A 20,000-nucleotide genomic window follows, 5' to 3' on the forward strand; every position below is an offset into this window, starting at 1 on the left:
TAAGCATGACTAAGCCTAGAACCTCTCTAGGATAAAGAAAGAAGTGATAGAAAAAGAAAATTGATAGTATTCTGGGCTTCAAACATCAGATTAGCTTGGCTTCTTCCCATCTTTGCAGTTTGACTGATAAATGTATATACCAGTCAAATGACAGCACTTCAGCTGTATATACTCATGCCTTACATGGGTGGACTGTCTCACCCCTTTCCCCGCCGGATCGTGGCCTCAGCTGCCACAGCGGCAGCCTCTGAGGCCCCGATCCGCCGCTTTCCAGGCCGTGGGGAAGCGGAAAAAGGCCACTTTCCCGCAGCCTGGAAAGGGGTGTCCTTGGGGCTTCATGTCCCAAGGACACCCCGACAGCGGCAGGGATGAAGAGAAAGGGGCCGCTTGGCCCCTTTCTCTTTTGTGATGTTGGCGCAGCTGTGTAAAGGCTGCGGCCAGCGCCACAAACCTGGAAGGAGCTCCATTTCGGAGCTCCTTCTGGCGCCACGGAAAGGGCGCCCCAGGTGCCCTCACGCAGCGCCAGGATGTCACTTCTGCGCCACTACGTTTGGAGGTGGCGTGGTCGTGACGTCCCAATGGTGGCACCCATTTAGAATGGGTGCTGCCATTTTGTATGTACTAGTTACATGCTAGGGTTAGGGCGTCCGGAAAGGATGCCCTTTCCTAACCCTAGTACGTACCTAGTACGTACTTTTTGCGCATCTGGAACGTGTCATAGACTGCCTCTTTTGTTACTTAACATACAAAAATATTCAGTGAGCTGGTAAATCACCAATACTATAAGATTTTTTAAAAAATCCTGTCCCATGATTGGTATGATCTATATTGGCGACATCATGGAGAGCCAGAAAATTAACAAATGATTCCTGACCCTCCCCCAAAATCAAAACTAGAAAGAAAAAGATGTGTTGAAATTGAAGAACACAGTGAGTAGTCTTCCTAACCAGGTTCAATGGTGTGTAAGCTGCTTTCAACTGCTAGGATAATTTTCAGTTTATCCTTATTAATCAGGGACCCAGGGGAATGATCTGAAAGGCACTTGATGTAAACAAAAATACTGAAATTAATTAAGTCTGACCATCTTTCCTGCTTGATTGGGAGATCATTAACAAACTATATTAATGTTTCTGTCACACAGAAGTCTCTGGATGTTGCAAATCACTGTTGATTATCAAATAATTTACTTATTCTTTGGTTTATAGCTCCTTGGAAACAAGAACCATAGCATATGGCATGAAATAAACAAAGAATAGTAATAAATTGTGGTTAGGTATCAGAAGACTCTAGAGCCTTCTAGGGAAGGAAAGCATGGGCCATAGCAACAATAAGTCATATAATAATAATAATAATAAATTTTTATTTTTATACCGTTTTTCCATGAAGATCAAAGCGGTGTACAGAAAATGCAATTAAAACAATACAGAATAAAAAATTCAATAAAAACATAGCAATAACACTATATTAAAACATTACATTAAACAAATAAAACCAATTACCCCAAATCAAAGCCAGCTGAATTGTTAATCCATGATGCCAGTACATATAGGGGGAAGCCACATAGTATCAAGGGACATGGGGGAAAGCCTGGTGGGGAAAAAAAAAAGGTTTTAAGCTTCTTTTTGAACAAATCCAGGGAAGTGATGGAACGGAGCTCATTGGGAAGAGTGTTCCAAATTTTAGGGGCCGAGATGGAGAAGGCCCTTTGCGAGGTTGACGCATATCTCGCGGTTGGAACCCTCAAAAAGTTATTCCCGGTTGACCTGAGTGTGCGGGGCGGATTATATGGGGAGAGGCAGTCCTCCAAGTAGCCTGGGCCCAAGCCATTTAGGGCTTTATAGGTAATAACCAACACCTTGTATTGTGCCCGGAAGCGAATGGGCAGCCAATGAAGATCTTGCAGAACAGGTGTTATATGGTCGGTCCTGGAACATCCAGCAACCAATCTTGCTGCCATATTCTGCACTAATTGAAGCTTCTGGGTTTGGTACAAGGGTTGCCCCATGTAGAGCCCATTGCAGAAATCCAGTCGAGAGGTTACCAGAGCATGTACCACCGTTTCAAGGTCCCCCCGGCCCAGATAGGGTTGCAGCTGGCATATCAGCCGAAGCTGATAACAGGTGCTTCTGACAGTCGCATCCACTTGAGATGTCAATTGGAGCGACGAGTCCAGAAGCCCTCCCAAACTGCGAACTGAGTTCTTCAGGGGGAGCGTGATCCCATTCAGGACAGGTGGACAAATTTCACTACCCGGACCCGGGGAGCCTATCACAAGTACTTCCGTTTTCTCTGGATTCAGACTGAGTTGTTTTTCCCTCATCCAGCCCATTACTGACTCCAAGCAGGCATTTAGAGGAGAGATGCCGTCCCTAGTCACTGCAACAGTCGGAAACACAGAGAAACATATTTGGGTGTCATCAGCATACTGATAACACCGCACCCCGTGTCTCCGGATGATCTCTCCCAGCGGTTTCATGTAAATGTTAAATAGCATGGGGGACAAAATAGCTCCTTGAGGGACGCCAGATGTAAGCTCCCTCTTATCGGAGCAAGAGTCCCCCAGCTGCACCATCTGGAATCTACCCGAGAGGTAGGAGCGGAACCACTGGAGCACAGTGTCCCCGATACCTAACTCCCTCAGGTGTTCCAGAAGGATACCATGGTCAATGGTATCGAAAGCCGCTGAGATGTCCAAAAGCACTAACAGGGACATGCTACCCCTGTCCATGCCCAGACGGAGATCATTGACTAAGGCGACCATGGGAGTCTCAACTCCATAGCCTGCCCGGAAGCCAGTTTGAAATGGGTCCAGAAAATCCGTTTCATCCAAGATCGCTTGAAGCTGGAAGGCAACTGCCCTCTCGATCACCTTCCCTAAAAAAGGCAGCAGCGAAACAGGTTGATAGTTGTTTCGAATCAGGGGGTCTAGAGAGGGCTTTTTTAGCAGAGGTCTAACTACTGCTAATTTTAAATTAGATGGAAATCGCCCTTCACTAAACAATGTATTAATTATGCGGCACAGCATAGATGTTACTGCAGAACCCCACTGAGCCGTCAGCCATGAAGGACAGGGATCGAGAGAGCATGTCGTCTTCCTAACACTTCTAAGAATCTTGTCCACATCCTCGGTATTCACAAACTCAAAGTGATCCAGTTTAATAGAGTCCACAGAAGCTCTGGATGCCTCTCTTATAGGTTCTGAAAAAATGCTGGCGTCGAGATCAGCCCTTATCCGAGAGATTTTATCCGCGAAGAAGCTGTTAAATTCGTCACAGCAGGCCTTAGATGGTTCTAATATAGTGTTCAGGGAGGGGGGCAGTTGTGTCAGCTCCCTCACTATCCTGAACAGCTCTGCCGGACGCAACTCCGCGGACGCAATACGTGCATCATAAAATGAATGTTTTGCTGCACTTATTGCCACTCCGTAAGCCTTCAAAAGAGATTGAAGGTGTGTCTTGTTGGCTAAGTGCTGGTGTCTTTGCCAGTTGCGCTCTAGTCGTTGCATGGCCTGCTTCCTTTCCCTGAGATCTTCTGTGTACCAGGGTTGCTTGTTGGAAGCAGTCCGGAAAGGACACTTGGGAGCAATACTGTGTATAGCCCTGGAGAGATCTTTATCCCAGGTGTCAGTCAGGGCATCAACAGAGTTGCCGTCAGTTCCAACCATATAGCTCTCTAGGGCTTATTGGAACCTTTTGGGTTCCATCAGCCTTCGAGGGTGGACCATCCTAATAGGCCCTCCACCCCCGGGAGGAATTTGGGTAGAAGCCTTTAGTCAAGCCTCAACCAGGAAATGATTTGTCCATGATAGGGCAGAGATATTACATACCTCTGTACTAAAGATGACATCGAGTGTGTTACCAGCGCAATGCGTGGGCCCTGAGACTAACTGGGACAGGTCCATGGCAATCATGGTAGCCATGAACTCCTGAGCCACACCTGTTGGACCTTGATTGGCCTCGAAAGGGATGTTGAGGTCCCGCAGGACCAGAAGCCTAGGGGACTCCAACACCAGTTCCAAGACCAGTTGTGTCAGCTCAGCTAGGGAGTCTGTTAGCGTACGGGGTGGACGGTAGACCAACAGAATCTCCAGTCTGTCCCTGGCCTTCAGGGTCAGGTAAACACACTCAATGAAGTCAGTTTTCCGGACATGGTTCCTGATTAAGGGAAAGGTGTTTTTGTAGACCAAGGCAACACCGCCCCCCCCCCCCCACCTAACCTGATCTGGTCCTTGACTGAGTACCCGGCTGGAAGGGCCTGTGCCCACACTGCCTCTCTCTCAGGCCCCAGCCAAGTCTCAGTAATACAAGCCAGGTCGTAGTTCTTATCCTGAATGAGATCGTAAATTACATGGGTCTTGTTTCTGACAGACCTGGCATTGCACAGAAGCAGAGACAGGGTTTGTGGTACAGTTGGACTGACCCTCAGTTCTCTTTGGCTAGGAAAGTGGATGGAAGGAGAGATAGATATTAAGTAACGATCTCACCTTCCTTTCCATTGTGGCTCCACGCTCCTACCGCTGTATCTCCCCTTGCCCCACACTACTCCAATAGGAGCTACAATTAGCTTTGTATGTTGTTGTTGTGTGCTTTCAAGTCCTTTTTCTCCCTGATCTCTGGTGACCCTGAGACAAACTTATCATGGTTTTTTTTTTTTTTTTTTTTTTTTGGGCAAGATTTGTTTAGTGAAGGTTTGTCATTGCCTTCCCCTGAGGCTGAGAGCATGTGACTTTCCCAAGGTTACCCAGTGGGTTTCATGGCTGAGCTGGGACTCGAACCCTGGTCTCCAGATTCACAGTCCAAAACTCAAACCCCTATGACACACTGGCTCTCTAGCTTTTTATAACATCTTACATTAACTGTTCACAAATAACCTTAATATTTCAGGGAAGTGCTTCCTTGGATGGGATTAGAGTGCTAACTGCATAATTCTATACATGGAATTATATCCAATTGTTTTCTGTTCATCTGGCCTCTCCATTGATGTATTTAGCATTGCCTTCTGGGAAATCTGCCAAACACTCTGTTTGCAAAGATCATCCTGTTTAAATCATTGATGCATAACTTCCAGAATGTAATTACACTTATATAAGTAGCATGGTGAATAAAAATGCTATATTGCTTAATGTGTATTGCTCATGAATGTGAATATCAGTTACTTTGAGGAAATCCATTAAAAGATGCCCAGGTGAAAGAAGAGACTGGAATATGAAGCACTGAAAGCCACAAACCAACTCAGGGTGGTATTGGCAGAACTAGGAGATAATATGTTACTGTTTAGGTAACAATGGATGCATCCAGATAGAAAAGTCTCAGATTTTGTTCTTCTTCCTTCTGATTGTAAACTGGGTTAAAATAAACTGACCTGGGTAAGTGGTGTAAAATGGAGTTTATCAAATGGGAGAAATTTCTCTTAAATTCAAATGAAAAGGAAGTGGGGCCAGAACGCATTAACTTAAAGTCGCGAGTTTCGCACATTTACGTGAATGCGCATTGCATTCGAACTGGCTCCCCATTGCCCAAAAATAGCATGCCATTGCCCAAATTTGCGTGTGGCAGTCTATCATGCAATAACGTGAAACCACATGATTGCATTTGGACTGACTTCCCATTGCCCAAATTTGTGTGTGGCGGTCTATAATGCAATAACATTAAACCCCATGATTGTGTTCAGATTGCCATCGGATTCTACTTCCAATTCCCCTTGTCTGATAAACTCCAATGTCTCTGATTGTACTGGAATCTGACAGAAAATATTACTGGATAAATAAACCATGTAAGGATCTCCAAAATCAGAGATTTTATGGTCTTTTTGATCAGTCTGGATGTGGCCCATGTTACTAATATTAATACATTGAAACGCTATGTAACAACTGCTAACTATATTCATTTTAATGCAATAAATAACATTTAGTCATTACTCCTAAAAGTTCACTTTTGAGCAATCATTTTGGAAGATTTTTTGGTGATTTGGGACCACATTTTTTTAAATGTCTTTTTAGACTGCTATTTTAAAATAACCTAACGTTTTCCCCAATCTAAAAGCAACATATTTTTATCCACTGATTCAAGCATACACGGCTTGAAAGTATATTTTAAAAATATAAATTCCAAATAGCAAATCTTGATTTTCCATTTTATATAAGGGACACCATTTTGTATATAATTTTGTTATCCATGGGAGGTCCCAGAACAAAACTCCAGTGGATACCAAGTACCCACTGTACTTTATTTTTAAAAAATAAAATAAAATAACAGGCAACAATCCTCCTCCCCCCCACCCAGCAATAATATTCCAATCCGCAATTGCTGGGATAGAGGGGTAGAGGGGAACACATATCCCAAAATATTCAGGCAGGACCAGATTAAGGACATGACTTTGGTGGAGAGATTTGGAGTCCCACCCAACAGCATGAGTAGAAGAATCCTCAAAGACAGTAAGGGCTGGCTTGTCACATTTTGAAGTAAAAGTGATAAATTTTATCATCCCCCCCAAAAAAAAGGGGGGGTATTTGACCAGAGTCAAAATGTACTAAACTGAGAGGGCAAGGGAGATGATGAATAGGAAAAGAAATTCCACCTCAACATTAGGAGGAACTTCCTGACAGTAATAGCTGTTCGACAGTAGAACACACTCCCTCAGAATGTGGTGGAGTCATCTTCTTTGGAGGCTGTGATGGCCACCTTTCAAGGGTACATTGATTCTGTGTTCCAGCATGGCAGGGAGGTTGGACTGGATGGACCTTGTGATCTCTTCTAACTCTATGATTCAATTCCTGCTTGGCCATACAACCCATTGGATGACCTTGAGCAAGTCACATGCTCTCAGCTTCAGGAAAGGCAATGGCAAACCTCCTCTAAACAAATCTTTAAAGAAAACCCCATGATAAAATCACCATAAATCAGAAATGACTTGAGGGCATATAATACACAAACATTGGGTCATTTTAGGTGGATTTGGGACCATTTTATATTTTTAAAGTGTACTTTAAAGCATCTAATAAGTAATATATTGCTAACATTTTACTAACATTTCATTCTTAAAATAATGAGTAATGTTCATGAGCCACTTTTGCGGAGAGAAAAATTACAGTGGCATATGAGTGCTGCATTACTTTTTAAAATAACAACTGTAAAAGCAATGTTCCAGGTTCTGGAGCAATATTATCTAAGTTCTCCAAGTGAATGAAAAAAGGAGACAAAATCCATTGAAAAAGACAAGCATGGAGGCAGCTTTAATCTTAGGTTCTGTTGTAATTTAACTGATTTGTGAACTCAGCTCTGTTTGCCTGTCAGTAAAAGTCTGAGGTAGCATTCTGTCTATCACTTCTCTTTAAATATCTTTTCTTTTCCACGGTGCTTGGTCAGTTATCTAAGTTGTGATATTTAATGCTCTGCTTCACATTTCTGATTAATCTGAAAGATATTTTGGCTAATTAGTGCCAACTACTCAGGTTTTTGTATTGCCTGCTTTAAGAAAATGTTGATACGCTTCCCAGTTTAAATGCAGGGTATGATTATCAGCACAATGCTTTCCTTCTTTTATATATAAATACCAGTGATCACAAAGGTTTGACTTCATTCATGCTCTATCCAAACAAAGACCACACAGAGTCATCCTTCAGGAGACAATTTTCCACATTATCCATTCCTCATCTCTGTTAGCTCCAAAAAGCCTTTAAAGCACCATGAATTCTCTAAAGAGACATTCTGTCTCATCCCTATTCTGTTTGAAATGAAATATTCTGCTTGTTCTCTTAGTCTCTTCATAATGCTGTCTTGTATTGTCTAATTGGCTCTATCACCATATGTGTCTCAGGATGACACTAATAAAGGAAATCCACTACTGAAATCCAGGCTCCTGTTACTTCTGTTGACAACACAAAGAAGACTTCTTAACACATCAGAAATTCTGTAGAGCTTCATGATGTACTTTAAGGACTGTTTCCTCCCTTCAGCTATCCCATAGTCATACAGGGGGGGAAAAGCTAATGCAAATATTTTTAGGCATGTTACAGTTCTAGGGACACATGCACAGTTTCGGTTGGACATCCTAATCCAATAATTTTGAGATTATAAAGAAAGATTCCACAAACATTTTTCTCATCCATAAACCTTTTTCTCCCCATTCACATTGATTAACTGTGGAGCTATACAGACAGGCAGCTAAACACTGCCCTGTATGCCCTGGTCGGTGCCACAGCAGCACCCATGTGTGCCCCAAAAGAAACTGCTCTGACCAGCTTCCTCAAAGGGCCATCACAAGTGTGCTCGTGTGCCATGATGATGCCCCTTCTGGCCAGTGCGTCATCATGGCGCACACCGTATAGGTGGGTGCACACCATATAGGTGGGTACACACCATCTCCCTCCTTGGAGGTCTTTAAGCAGAGGCTGTGTGGCAGAACTAGAGCTTGGAACATATGAATGCAGTCAAGTGAATGCATGTGAATGCAGCGCTAGTATGCAGTCAAGCCGGCATAAAGTGCCGGTTTGTACTGCCTCAGAGTTATTTAAAAAAACCTAGAATCATAGAATTGTAGAGTTGGAAGAGACTGCCAGGTCCATCCAGTCCAATCCCCTGCCCTGCAGGAACTCCCAATCAAAGCATCCCCGACAGATGGCCATCCAGCCTCTGCTTAAAGACCTCCAAGGAGGGAGACTCCTTCGATGGCACCCACGAGGAGAAGGGAAGGGGAGGAGGCGACCCCGGCCCCTTGTACTTGCGGTTGCCGGCGCTAGCACCGGCACCCACGGGGAAAAAGGGAGGAGGGGGAGGCAGGGGGGAATCCCAACCTGGCGACCCCCAAGAAAGGGTCGTGCAACCCCCAGGTTGGGAACCCCTGATCTAGACACTATACTTCTATTGATACAGTCTAGAATTGCATTGGCCTTTGTATGTACTGTATTACATTGTTGACTCATGTTCAATTTGTGGGCTACTAGAACTCCTAGATCCCTTTCACATGTTTTGTTAAGCCAGGTGTCCCCCATCCTATATCTATGCATTTCATATTTTTCTGCCTAAGCGCAATACCTTACATTTCTCCCTGTTGAAATTCATTTTGTTAGTTTTCTAATCTTTTCAGGTCTTTTTGAATTTTGATCCTCTCTTCTGGGGTATTAGCCACTCCTCCCAATTTGGTGTCATCTGCAAAATTGATAAGTATGCCCTCTATTCTTTCATCCACGTCAGGGGTAGGCAACCTGTGGCCAGCGGGCCGGATGCGGCCCGGCAAGGCCTTGGGACCGGCCCCTGCCCGGTCCTGCCGCCGGGGCCTTTGGGGGGCAATTGTCTATAGAAGCCTCAGAAACATGCATTTATATTAACATTTTTTTAAAAATCAGCAAATTTTTTTGCGTGTCCTCCATTTTTTTTAAAAAAGTGTCTTCTATTTGAAAATTTTGTCCTACATTTGTCCTGGTTTATTTATATATTTAATTTTTTTAAAAAAATTATTTAATTATTTATTTTTTGGCTTCGGCCCCCCAGTTGTCTGAGGGACAGCAACCCGGCCCCTGGCTCAAAAAGGTTGCCTACCCCTGATCCACGTCATTGATAAGGATATTGAATAGCACTGGGCCCAGGACAGAACTCCATGGGAATACTTTCAGCAGATAGATATAGGCAATGACATAAAGCCAAATATTATTTCTAACAAGAGTGATACAACTGAATCAATGGTCACATGCACCTTGCAAGGGAATGGGGTGGATCCATCTGCAGATGAGCCAATCCATGGATGGGAAGCCCATGGAAGAGAAGAGGCAACTGTATAAGGTCCTAGACAATTCAGAAAAATTCAAAATCCTTATGTACCTGTCCAATCTCTTGAAACTCTACTGGTGCCATATGCTTTTCTGGTCTGTTTGGCAACCATGCAAAAAACAGCATTTAGTATAGTATTTGCCGCTGGCATTTGGAGAATTTCACCTCTTGAACTGACAAGTTTTGAGGACCTGCTAACAATATTTCTGCTCACTCAGGTGTTTCAATTATCTGTAAGAATAGATCCACTATTCTGTTACCCATATCAGTCTCTCAATGTTTATTACAGACTGTGACCAACACTGTAAGCGAAAGGGCATACAGCACAGTTAATTAAAATGAACAGACAAGACAAAGAATAAAACATATCACACTTGCAGATGAATGAAGTCGCTATCTTGTACATAGGCTTGTTGAATAGTATATGAAGCTACACCAAATTTAGTGACACTAAAAGTAACTGATGCATTTCCAGTGAAGAAGAAAAGGAAGCATAAAAAGAAGATTGTCTGGCAGTTTAATTAAGGCAGGTTCAATAAAGGTTTTCCTAATGTCACAATACAAAAGACAATTTAAAAAAAAAGAACATGGGTCATTGATTCAATTTTCCTTGCATCACAACGGTATAAGTGCTGTTACTTATGCTATTCTTAGATAAGTGTACATCCACTGGACAACTTTTGAGGGCCAGGATACCACACCAGCCTCTTTAATGTAAACATGGTTCATCCACACCCATTCCTATCTTCCTATACTGCCTAAACAATTTCACAAGAAAAACCTTTAATAAATAAAACGCAAAGTTGTCTCACTCCAGAGTAGACAGTCTTGCTCCATTTTTCATAAATTCGCTAAAAAAGAAACACACAACCTTGATTTAGGTTGAAATGTTTTTAAAAAAAACTGACCCAAAAGAGGCCTAGAATCTCTTGAAAATGAAGTGGAATGGTCAATTGTACCCTCTGAAGGGATAAAGGAGGGTAAAATAACTCTATGAAAACTGTTGGTGGGGTAAAAATGGCCTTCTGGCACCATGTGAAACCCACACTTTGTCCACCTTGATATAGATATCAGAAAGAAGGAACAAGGGAGAGGGATTTTATACCTATCTTTTTATCTCCCTTATTGCATATTACCTTGGTTTGGGTCAATTTTGTTAAGTAAGTAAATACAAGTAATTTGTTGATGAATAGCTTCTCCTAATGACTTTAAGGTGCGGTTTCTGTTTCCCACGTATGTGAGAAACTTTTAATTTGCTGATTTCCTGGCATTCTGTTTTGTTTTTCTTATTTTTATAGCAAACTAGCATTATATCACAATTTTAAAATGAAAAGAAAACTAACACTGCAAGAAAACTAGTTATTAAAGCAATTAAAAGGCTATGCCACTGACAACAGGAGGCAATAAATCAGGCAGGACCTGCAAACGGGCTAATTTTGATTGAAAGTGGACTGGATTTTTCTGAACAGGGCTCTTGTGAGTTATAATTAAAGGAGGATTTTTGGCCAGGAGGAAAGGCGCTGCTGGAAGATATCCTGTCGTGTTGACTACATCATGCTATGCTGACTATCTTACATAACATATTACGTTATGTTAGTGCTACAGATTCCAGCTAATTATACAAAAGCTTCAGTAGCATCAAAAACTCAAATAAAGGAGCAATTTTAAGTTGCTGGGTAGAGCAGTAGGACTGAAATCAAACACTTCATCACTTGCCTTAAACATCATGCTCATCAATATAAAATGTTGGAATATGTCACTTTCAGGGCCACTTTTGCTGCCCAGGCAAAGGACAAAATGGTGTCCTTTGCCATAGGCAGCAAAATGGAAAGCCACACTCGCTAACCATTCCTATTGATGAGCATGGTGTTCCAGGCAGGTGATTGGAAATGGTATCCCCCTGTAGTCCATGTACAGAAACTGACAGGATGGGTAACTGAAACTTAAGTCAACACTGGCAGTGGAATAATACCTCCCACCACACCTAAGGCAGCAGACAAGTGTGAAGCGCATGACAGGATGTGTGGCATACTCTGCTGTGCCCTCTAGCAGAGGAGAACAGCCAGGAAGCTGCCACCACTCCCCCATACCAGGTTGTTCCAGCCTGAGGCAGCTACTTCATGCTGTTTAATTATTGGGCCAGCCCTGGTAACTTTAGAACCAGCCCTACTAACTTCATTGTCTTTCCAGTCTAATACTTCCATCCCATCCTACACTAGACTGGAACATAACATAAACCATAGCTCACTAGAGTCCCAGAACATGTTTTGCATCCTAGGGCTAAGCCATAAAGGGTGCAAAATAATAATATGGAGAAAGAGTGACATGGACAGTATACAGTGTAAGTCTATGCAGACAACCGTTTTTCTACAGCTTCTTTAATATGTGATTTGTCTGAGTGGCATGTGGTTTGAGGGAAATGAATATACTTCCATACCACTATGTACACACCAATCTCAGATGATTTCAGAAGCTAAGCAGAGTCAGGCCTGGTTTATGCTAGGGACCTCCGAGTAGTTCTTTGAAGAAATCCTGCTTGAAACCCTGGATAGCCATTGCTGTCAGTTAGAGCTGATGATACTGAGCTAGATGGATCAAAGGTCTTACATCACATAAGGCAGTTGTTTAAGTTTCCAAGAAAATCCTCCCTATCACTTGGCAGGGTTATACAGATGGGCAAGATATGTTTGTGGGAATGCTTACACTGTTGATGAAGCTTGGTTAATTTTTGGAGCACTCAAACTGGAGACCTTATCATATTACACTCTTAAAACGGGGCTAGGCCACTTTAACTGCTGACTGCCTCCTGTTTCATTTTGGGGTTTGTAGTTCAGTGAGGCTTAAGATCTCTCTACCTGAATGTTATAAATGGCCCTTACTAAACTACAACTCCCAGAATGCAACAGGAGGCAGCCACAGCAGTTAAAGTGACCTAGACCCATTTTAAGAGTGTAATATGATAAGGCCCTGGATCTGTATTTGTTTCTTAATATTCAGCATGTGTTTGTAGGAATTCAATGGCCATTCAACTGTCATTTTTCAAATGAACTGACATTTTAAGGAGTGTAGTTAAAGCATTGGTTAGTGTGACTTTATAATGTCTTGGATAATTTCTTACCTTTGCAGTTGCCCCGGTAGGCAATATCTAGCTGAGGATCTTTGCATTTCGCCCGCAGAAATTCACAACGGGATAGGAAAGTCCTGCCATCTGAAGCACACAATGACTTCTGAGGGGATCCTGTGCATTCCAGGCTACATTCTTTGTCCTTGTCTTGCTCCACTCTTAAAAACTTGAAATAAACAAAAGCAAAATGGAGTAAGAGAATAAAGTATGATGCAGTATTAAAAATGGCTATCAAATTACTGATTGCTTGTTATAGGACAGTGATGGCGAACCTATGGCACGTGTGCCAGAGGTGGCACTCAGAGCCCTCTCTGTGGGCACACATGCTGTCTCCCTAGCACAGAGTTTGCCAGAGTTTCTTACTAGAAAGCCAGAGGGACGTGGCACTTTGCAATAAATAAGTGGAGTCTGGGTTGCAGTTTGGGAACTCGGTCTATAAAAGGTTCACCATCACTGTTATAGGACAATGGCAGAGAATTTGCTTTGAATGCAAAAGGTGACAAGTCCATAGCTCTAGGAACAATGGAAAAGAGTGCTCCTTACAACAATGAAGATGAGGTGAGGTCACTCTATCCTAGACAGACAAATGGTGTGATATGGTATAATACAGCTTCTTCTGCTGCTCACACAAACTGAGGTGTAATAAAGCAATGCTGAAGTAATGCAATACGGAAAAACAGTGCAGTTGCCTAGATGTGTATGTGAATTAGCTTCCAAGTAGTAGAGATTAGCTGAATTATTGGAGTCCAGAGTCATAAACTGTGGTTCTTTAATCTCTAATGAATTTGTTCAATGATTAAATGCTAATATGTTTAGTGTATTATGTTTGGCATGAAGCTAGACCCTAATATACCTGGTTCAAAGACTTATATTCATACAATGCTCAGTACAGTGTTGGGGAGACCATCAAGATACTTTTTTATCAGTACTCAGGCACTGTGCCCATAGATACAGACAAACATTCAATTCAGGTAATGTGAGATATGATTTTAATGCAAGATAATCTTAAAAACTGGAATTGCCAGCATTTGCATGCACTGAAATGAATGCTCAAAAGCATAATTAGTTTTAACGCCCTGTTCTTATTTAACTGTACATAAGCAAAAAGGCATTTTTTTATTTTCTACTCCCCAGAAAGACTGGTGATTTCTCTTTAATTTTTCAGAGCAGTCTCTCCACTGTTTCAAACTGCAAATATGGTATGAAAGGTATGCAGTCACAAGTAGATAATCTCTGGAAGGCACAAGGAATGGTTTTTAGAAAATGCTGTTAAGTCAGATAAAATGCTGTCTCAGTGCATAATATTTCTTCAGAGCTCAGATCAAACCCACATGTAGGAAGACATCAATACTCATATTATAATGTCATTTGTTCTTTGAGATGTGGTGGTGCTGGAGAAGAGAAAAAGACAAACAAATGGGTCCTAAAACAGATCAAGCCTGAACTCTCCCAGGAAGCCAGAATGAGTAAATTGAGGCTGTTGTACTTTGGCCACATCATGAGAAGGCAGGACTCATTCAAAAAGGCAATGATGCTAGGAAAGGTGGAAGGCAGTAGAAAGAGAGGAAAATCACATGTTAAATAGTTAGGTTTAATCAAAGAGGCCATTGATCTGAGCCTGCAGGATCTGGATAGACCAATGGAGGACAGGGAATTATAGGCGGGTTACATACCGCCATTTGGGAGGTCCCCAGGACATCCCAGTTTAAAAAAGTGGCGTCTCTTCTAGACGCCCCTACTCCTGTTACGGACTCTGTCCGTAACAAATGGCGGCACCCGTTCCACACGGCCGCCGCCATCTTGATGTAGCGGACGCTGTGCGTCCGCATGTCACGCGGCACTTATGATGTCGCGAGGGTGCCATTGGCGCCTCCCGGCGTCATAACTGCGATGCGAGAAGAAGCTCCATTTTGGAGCTTCTTTTTTGCTCCACGCGGTTTGGCTGCTGCGGCTCCCTGTAACGGACCATAGAATCATAAGAGTTGGAAGAGACCACAGGGGCCATCCACTCCAAACCCCCGACATGCAGAAACTCACAATCAAAGCATCCACAACAGTGTCTTTCACAGGGTTGCCATGAGTCAAGGTTGACTCAAGGGCAGTTAACAACCACAACAACTTGTCACGTATATAGCAACTCTAATTATCAGAGTGTTTTACCATCTTAATTTCTTGTGTTTGTCCCCATAGCCATTCTACAAAGTCACTCACTTTTTTATTCCACTTTCACAAATAAGGTAATGAAATTTGCATTGCATACATAATATTAGTTGGTTTCATAAATCAGGGATTATTATTATCATTACGCTTTATTTATATAGCCCTGTATATACACAGTGCTGTATATACAGGGATGGGCAGAGTCCTAATCTGCACCTCCCACTGATCACATAATTTTTTTTCTAAACCAGAAAAAGACTATCCACTTCCAAATCTTTTGTTTATTTATTTTTTCTGATATTTTGGAAGTATGTCAGCCCATGGTAGATTCTGAGTGTAGAGAATTGGCTTTAGGGCCATCACAGTTGCCCAACCCTGCCTTAAATAGAGGCATCTAATGCAAAGAAGCAAATTCTCCTTCAAGCAGAAGTTCAAAAGATTCCATTCCTAATTGTGAACCAAAACCACCATACCAGTTTTGCTAGAGAAGAAGTCCAATATTCCCAACTGCATCTTGGTTTAACATAAAGGCATCAACACATGTATCAGAATAATCACTTGGAAGGATGAATGGGCAATATATAGTCCCTGGTGTACTTACTGTTCTATTTTCTTAGATGTATACACTTAGGCCTTTGGCTTCTTCCCACCAATTGAGGTTATTTCCTCCCTCTTCAGGGAAAAACAGTCAGTCCTTTGGTTCCCTTTGTTTGAGGAGGAGGCACCCTTGGTATTCTACCCTAGTTATGCTAGCATACTGCCATATGCATAGGATCAAGTTTTGGGGCTGATGCAATCAAACCTAATTTAACACTTTTGTTTGTTTCCTATCCCTTCCTTGGATGGATTTCCTGAGACAATAAAAAGATATTTCTACCTTGTTAGTGGCATCCACAGTAACTCCTACTACTACTCACATTGCAGTATCTCACTGTATTCTGCTAGCATAAATACCACATATTTTAACATCTTACTCCCATAATCCTTTTACCAAGATCAGTGATGATTCACAACTGTCTCTTCTTTCAGGCCTGATTTCTTATTTGCACCTCAAATTCAGTATCTTCTAAACTTTCTTCCTACATTCTTCTTCCCAATGTCCAAAATCCTCTCATATCCTCAAATTGCTCCCACATTAGCCTAAATATTTCTGTTGTGCAGGTTTCCTTTTCCATTGACCAAGGCCTATCGCAGCCATTTCCCCTGGGCTGCAAATGCTGGAAAATTATACATTTTCAAAATGACTAATATAAATGAAATGGAGAATATGTTGTCATTGTAGCCTGAAATACTAACCACCGGTAATTCATCCTATTTGCCATGTCTGTATTGTTTCTTAAGTCCTGGAGATGACTCAGAAATTTGTGTGGAGTAGTGTTTCAGGACACATTTGAAAGCTTAGTCTGATAGAGAGAGAGAGAGAGAGAGAGAGAGAGAGAGTGTATCTATCTATCTATCTATCTATCTATCTATCTATCTATCTATCAATCAATCTATCTATCTATCTATATCACACACACACTCTCTAAAACAATACTTTAAAAACAATTAAAATAGTCCAATTTTATATATATATATATATATATATATATATATATATTTAAAAATACAACATACAAAATTTAAAACATACAAGGTTAAAAATAATCTTTGCCTGATAAAGAAGCCAGTGAACCTTTGAAATCTTTCATGATGTATTTTGTGCTTTTTACTCGTCCCCATAAAGGTATCACTTTTGGGGAGTTTGGATTTTGACAGAAATTGGCTTCTTTATTATGTGCAGTGTTTGATACCCCTGTAAGTATTTCATTTTTAAAAAATCAATAATGGAAATGACAGTCATACTTATATTGTTCAGAAATGCAGTATAGGAAATTATGATGTTATGAATTCACACCAAATAAATTTGAGAAGTTGGCATAAATGCCAGTAGTTCAAACCAGTTTGTTTTTGTTGAATGTGACTAGTTTTCCAAAGTAAGCATAGAAAATCTGAACCTGAACTAACTTCTCTTTTTTTCTATATATGAGTTATAAATCCACTTGATTTTTGTGTTCCAATTGTGGTTTCCTTTCCTCCCCCCCCCCCCCCCGACATCAATGTAAGGAAGTACTAAAGTCTTACAGTAAGTCATGATAATTATAATTGTCTGTAAATGGTACAGAGTCACAGATTTCATCATAAATGCAATATTCATATCTTTGAGACCTGAGCGTAGATTTAACAATTTAATAGAACAGACACAAGCAATAAGAACATTATTTCCCAATTTTTCTTACTTGTTATCAGGTACATTTTTTTCATTTCCTTTATCCATAATAAGGAGGTTCAGAAACAATCGAGTCAGCTCATGAAAGAAAATTCTTGATCCATTCCTATCTTTTCATACTCTTGCTCACTCTTGCTATACATAAATATTTCTCTCTCATTCCTGATGATTGATAGGTTTGTTCTCTGATTCATTTTCATACTTGGCTAGTCATACAGGTAGTGGCTAGTCTTCAGAAAATCAGTGTACAACATAGATACACACAATATGTATAGATTTTCAATCCATTAAGGATCTTTTCTGCATACTTCACTGCAGACTGAAAACTGAACTAGCAACACAATGGAGCAATTTAGACAACCAGGTGACTGCATGCCTTGCTATAATGAGCAAAAAAGTAAATTAAAAACCAGGGCTGACTCTGGTTGTATGACAATGATACTTCATTGCACTGCTTATGGTCAGGAATAATCATGAGCTGCAGACTGTAGCGATCACGTTTGCTAGGTCTAGGCAGGGGTATAGCTACAAGGAAGGCAAAATGAAATAGCACTGCCCTTTCCAAATAAGAATTATAACCCCAAATGTCAGTGTCCAAATGTCTACTATTGCACAGTTTAGTCACCAAAAGAAGGGGCAGCAAAGCTACAATGGTAATGCACATATTCTAAGTGAAAACAATTTCAATATTTCACTTTCTACAATGCTTGAAATTTTGAGACTGAAAGAAATTTTGGGATTGAGTTATAGATCTATCCTTTTTTGACTTGCTAGGTATAACTGGTGAGACAGGAAGGTAGAATTTTTATTCAGATGCCTCATTTTACCACTACTCCCAAAGTTACACCCCTGGTCTAAGCATACTTTTCAAGAAATCCCATTGAAATTAGTTAACCATTCTTCTGAGCTAAATATATTTACTTTAAATTTTGCTAGACATTGGCTCTGTTGCCTGACATCAGTTCCACTATTCTCAGTGAATAAAACAAAAGGGAAAATTTAAAAAGCAGTGTTTGCGAGATATATTATGATGCATTGAATGTCTCTATCCCAGTAGCAACAGCAGTCCAATGAGTGTAGACTTGAATTCCTAGTCAGATACTGAACTAATGGGGGATGGTGCAGAATTTAGAATATGCAAGCGACCCTACTTGATCTGCTGAAAGACAAATCTGAGTTAGAAACAGACCATCTTGCTTCAGTTCACCTTAAAACCATCCATTACAATGGAAAACACATCTCTGACAGTTTGCATAGAGGGTGACGTGAAGAGCTACTTTATGGGGAGAATGGCTGCTGACAGAATAAAGGCAGCCTGAAAGAGGAAATTGCTGGGGCATGAGGGTTCCCTGTGGAGGCAGGTTTTTCCCCTTCAGTTTGCCCAGAAGCACCCTTTCTTTGGAATAGGCATGGCCTTTGTTCTTCTTGCAGGCATTTAGCCTGTGTAGTCTGAATGCCCTCTGTCTTTTCCAAATGTGCATGTGTGTGTGTTTATGCCTTCAAATCACCTATCTACTAATGGAGACCTCATTTCATAGGGTTTTCTCAGGTAAGGAATTCTCCAGAGTTGGTTTTGCCAGTTTGTTCTTCTGAAGTATAGCCTACAGCACCTAGTATTCATTGATATTCTCTCATCCAAGCACTAACCAGCATCTAGGGTATTTAGGCCTGGAGGATTTAAAAATGGTCCACACATAAGGAGAAATCCAACATCCCACAAAACATCTGCTCCTTTTTGTGACACAGAAACCTATGCCTATCTTTCCATGTTTTTTTCTGTCAGCTACCAAATTTTTTGTCAAAGTAATGCCCTCAAACGTATCTACTCTGTTAACTGTGTAATACCTGTATAAATTTTCAGGCTACTAAACCCAAAAGACTGCCTATTTTCACATGAGTCTTTTCATACACTGTATCATCTCCTACACACACATACCACACATATAATACCATTGGGGTGACTGATGATAACCCTAGCTGTTGCAATACTTGTTCTAATCTGTGTAGGGCTGCTGAAAAATTCTGCTCAACTTTGATCAAACAAGCAAAAAAACAAACAAACCTATAATCCTCCAAAAGTGGAGATTTTTCTACAAGTTCAGTAGGGTAGTAGAATTCTAAGAAATGTTATGAGAGTACTGGGTGTTCCTATGCCTTTTCCTATTTAGAATAAAAACTGGTGACAACTGCTCATGGGAGGTGGGATGGCTTTCCTTGCCATGCCTGCACTCCTGGGGGCTGAGCCAAAAGAATAGCCATGTACTACATGCACTGACCCAAAGTGCTGAACCCTATCCCCAAAGTAAGATCTACATCTTAGGCACGTTACAGACTGCCCGTTTGGGGCGGCCTGTAGGCGCTCGTTTCCCCACCGGATCAGGGCCTCAGCTGCCAGAATGGCAGCCTCCGAGGCCCTGATCCGCTGCTTTCCAGGCCGCGGGGAAGTGGCAAAAGGCCGCTTCCCTGTGGCCTGGAAAGGGGTGTCCTTGGGGCTTCATGCCCCAAGGACACCCGACGGCGGTGGGGAGGAGGAGAAAGGAGACGCTTGGCCCCTTTCTCCTTTGCATCGCTGCCGCAGCCATCTAAAGGCTGCACCAGCGACGCAAACCACAGAAGGAGCTCCGTTTCCCAAAATGACACTTCAGAATGGGGAAATTTAGAATTACCACACCTTCCATTGAGT

At 41.7% G+C, this 20,000-nt stretch overlaps 1 protein-coding gene across 7 annotated transcripts in view; it reads right to left on the bottom strand.

Annotated features, from left to right (window-relative positions):
• Window positions 1-20,000, bottom strand: part of SMOC2 (SPARC related modular calcium binding 2) — a 201,526-nt gene that overhangs the window by 114,743 nt on the left and 66,783 nt on the right. For all 7 annotated transcript variants that reach the window (XM_089529984.1, XM_089529983.1, XM_089529982.1 and 4 more), the window contains exon 2: window positions 12,883-13,054. In XM_089529984.1, coding sequence (XP_089386110.1) covers window positions 12,883-13,054 — 172 coding nt within the window. The remainder of the gene's footprint in view (window positions 1-12,882; window positions 13,055-20,000) is intronic.

Source organism: Sceloporus occidentalis, unplaced genomic scaffold, assembly GCF_023333645.1.
Source record: "Sceloporus occidentalis isolate IW3139 unplaced genomic scaffold, rSceOcc1.0.p SCAF_6, whole genome shotgun sequence".
NCBI classification, from domain to species: Eukaryota; Metazoa; Chordata; class Lepidosauria; order Squamata; family Phrynosomatidae; genus Sceloporus; species Sceloporus occidentalis.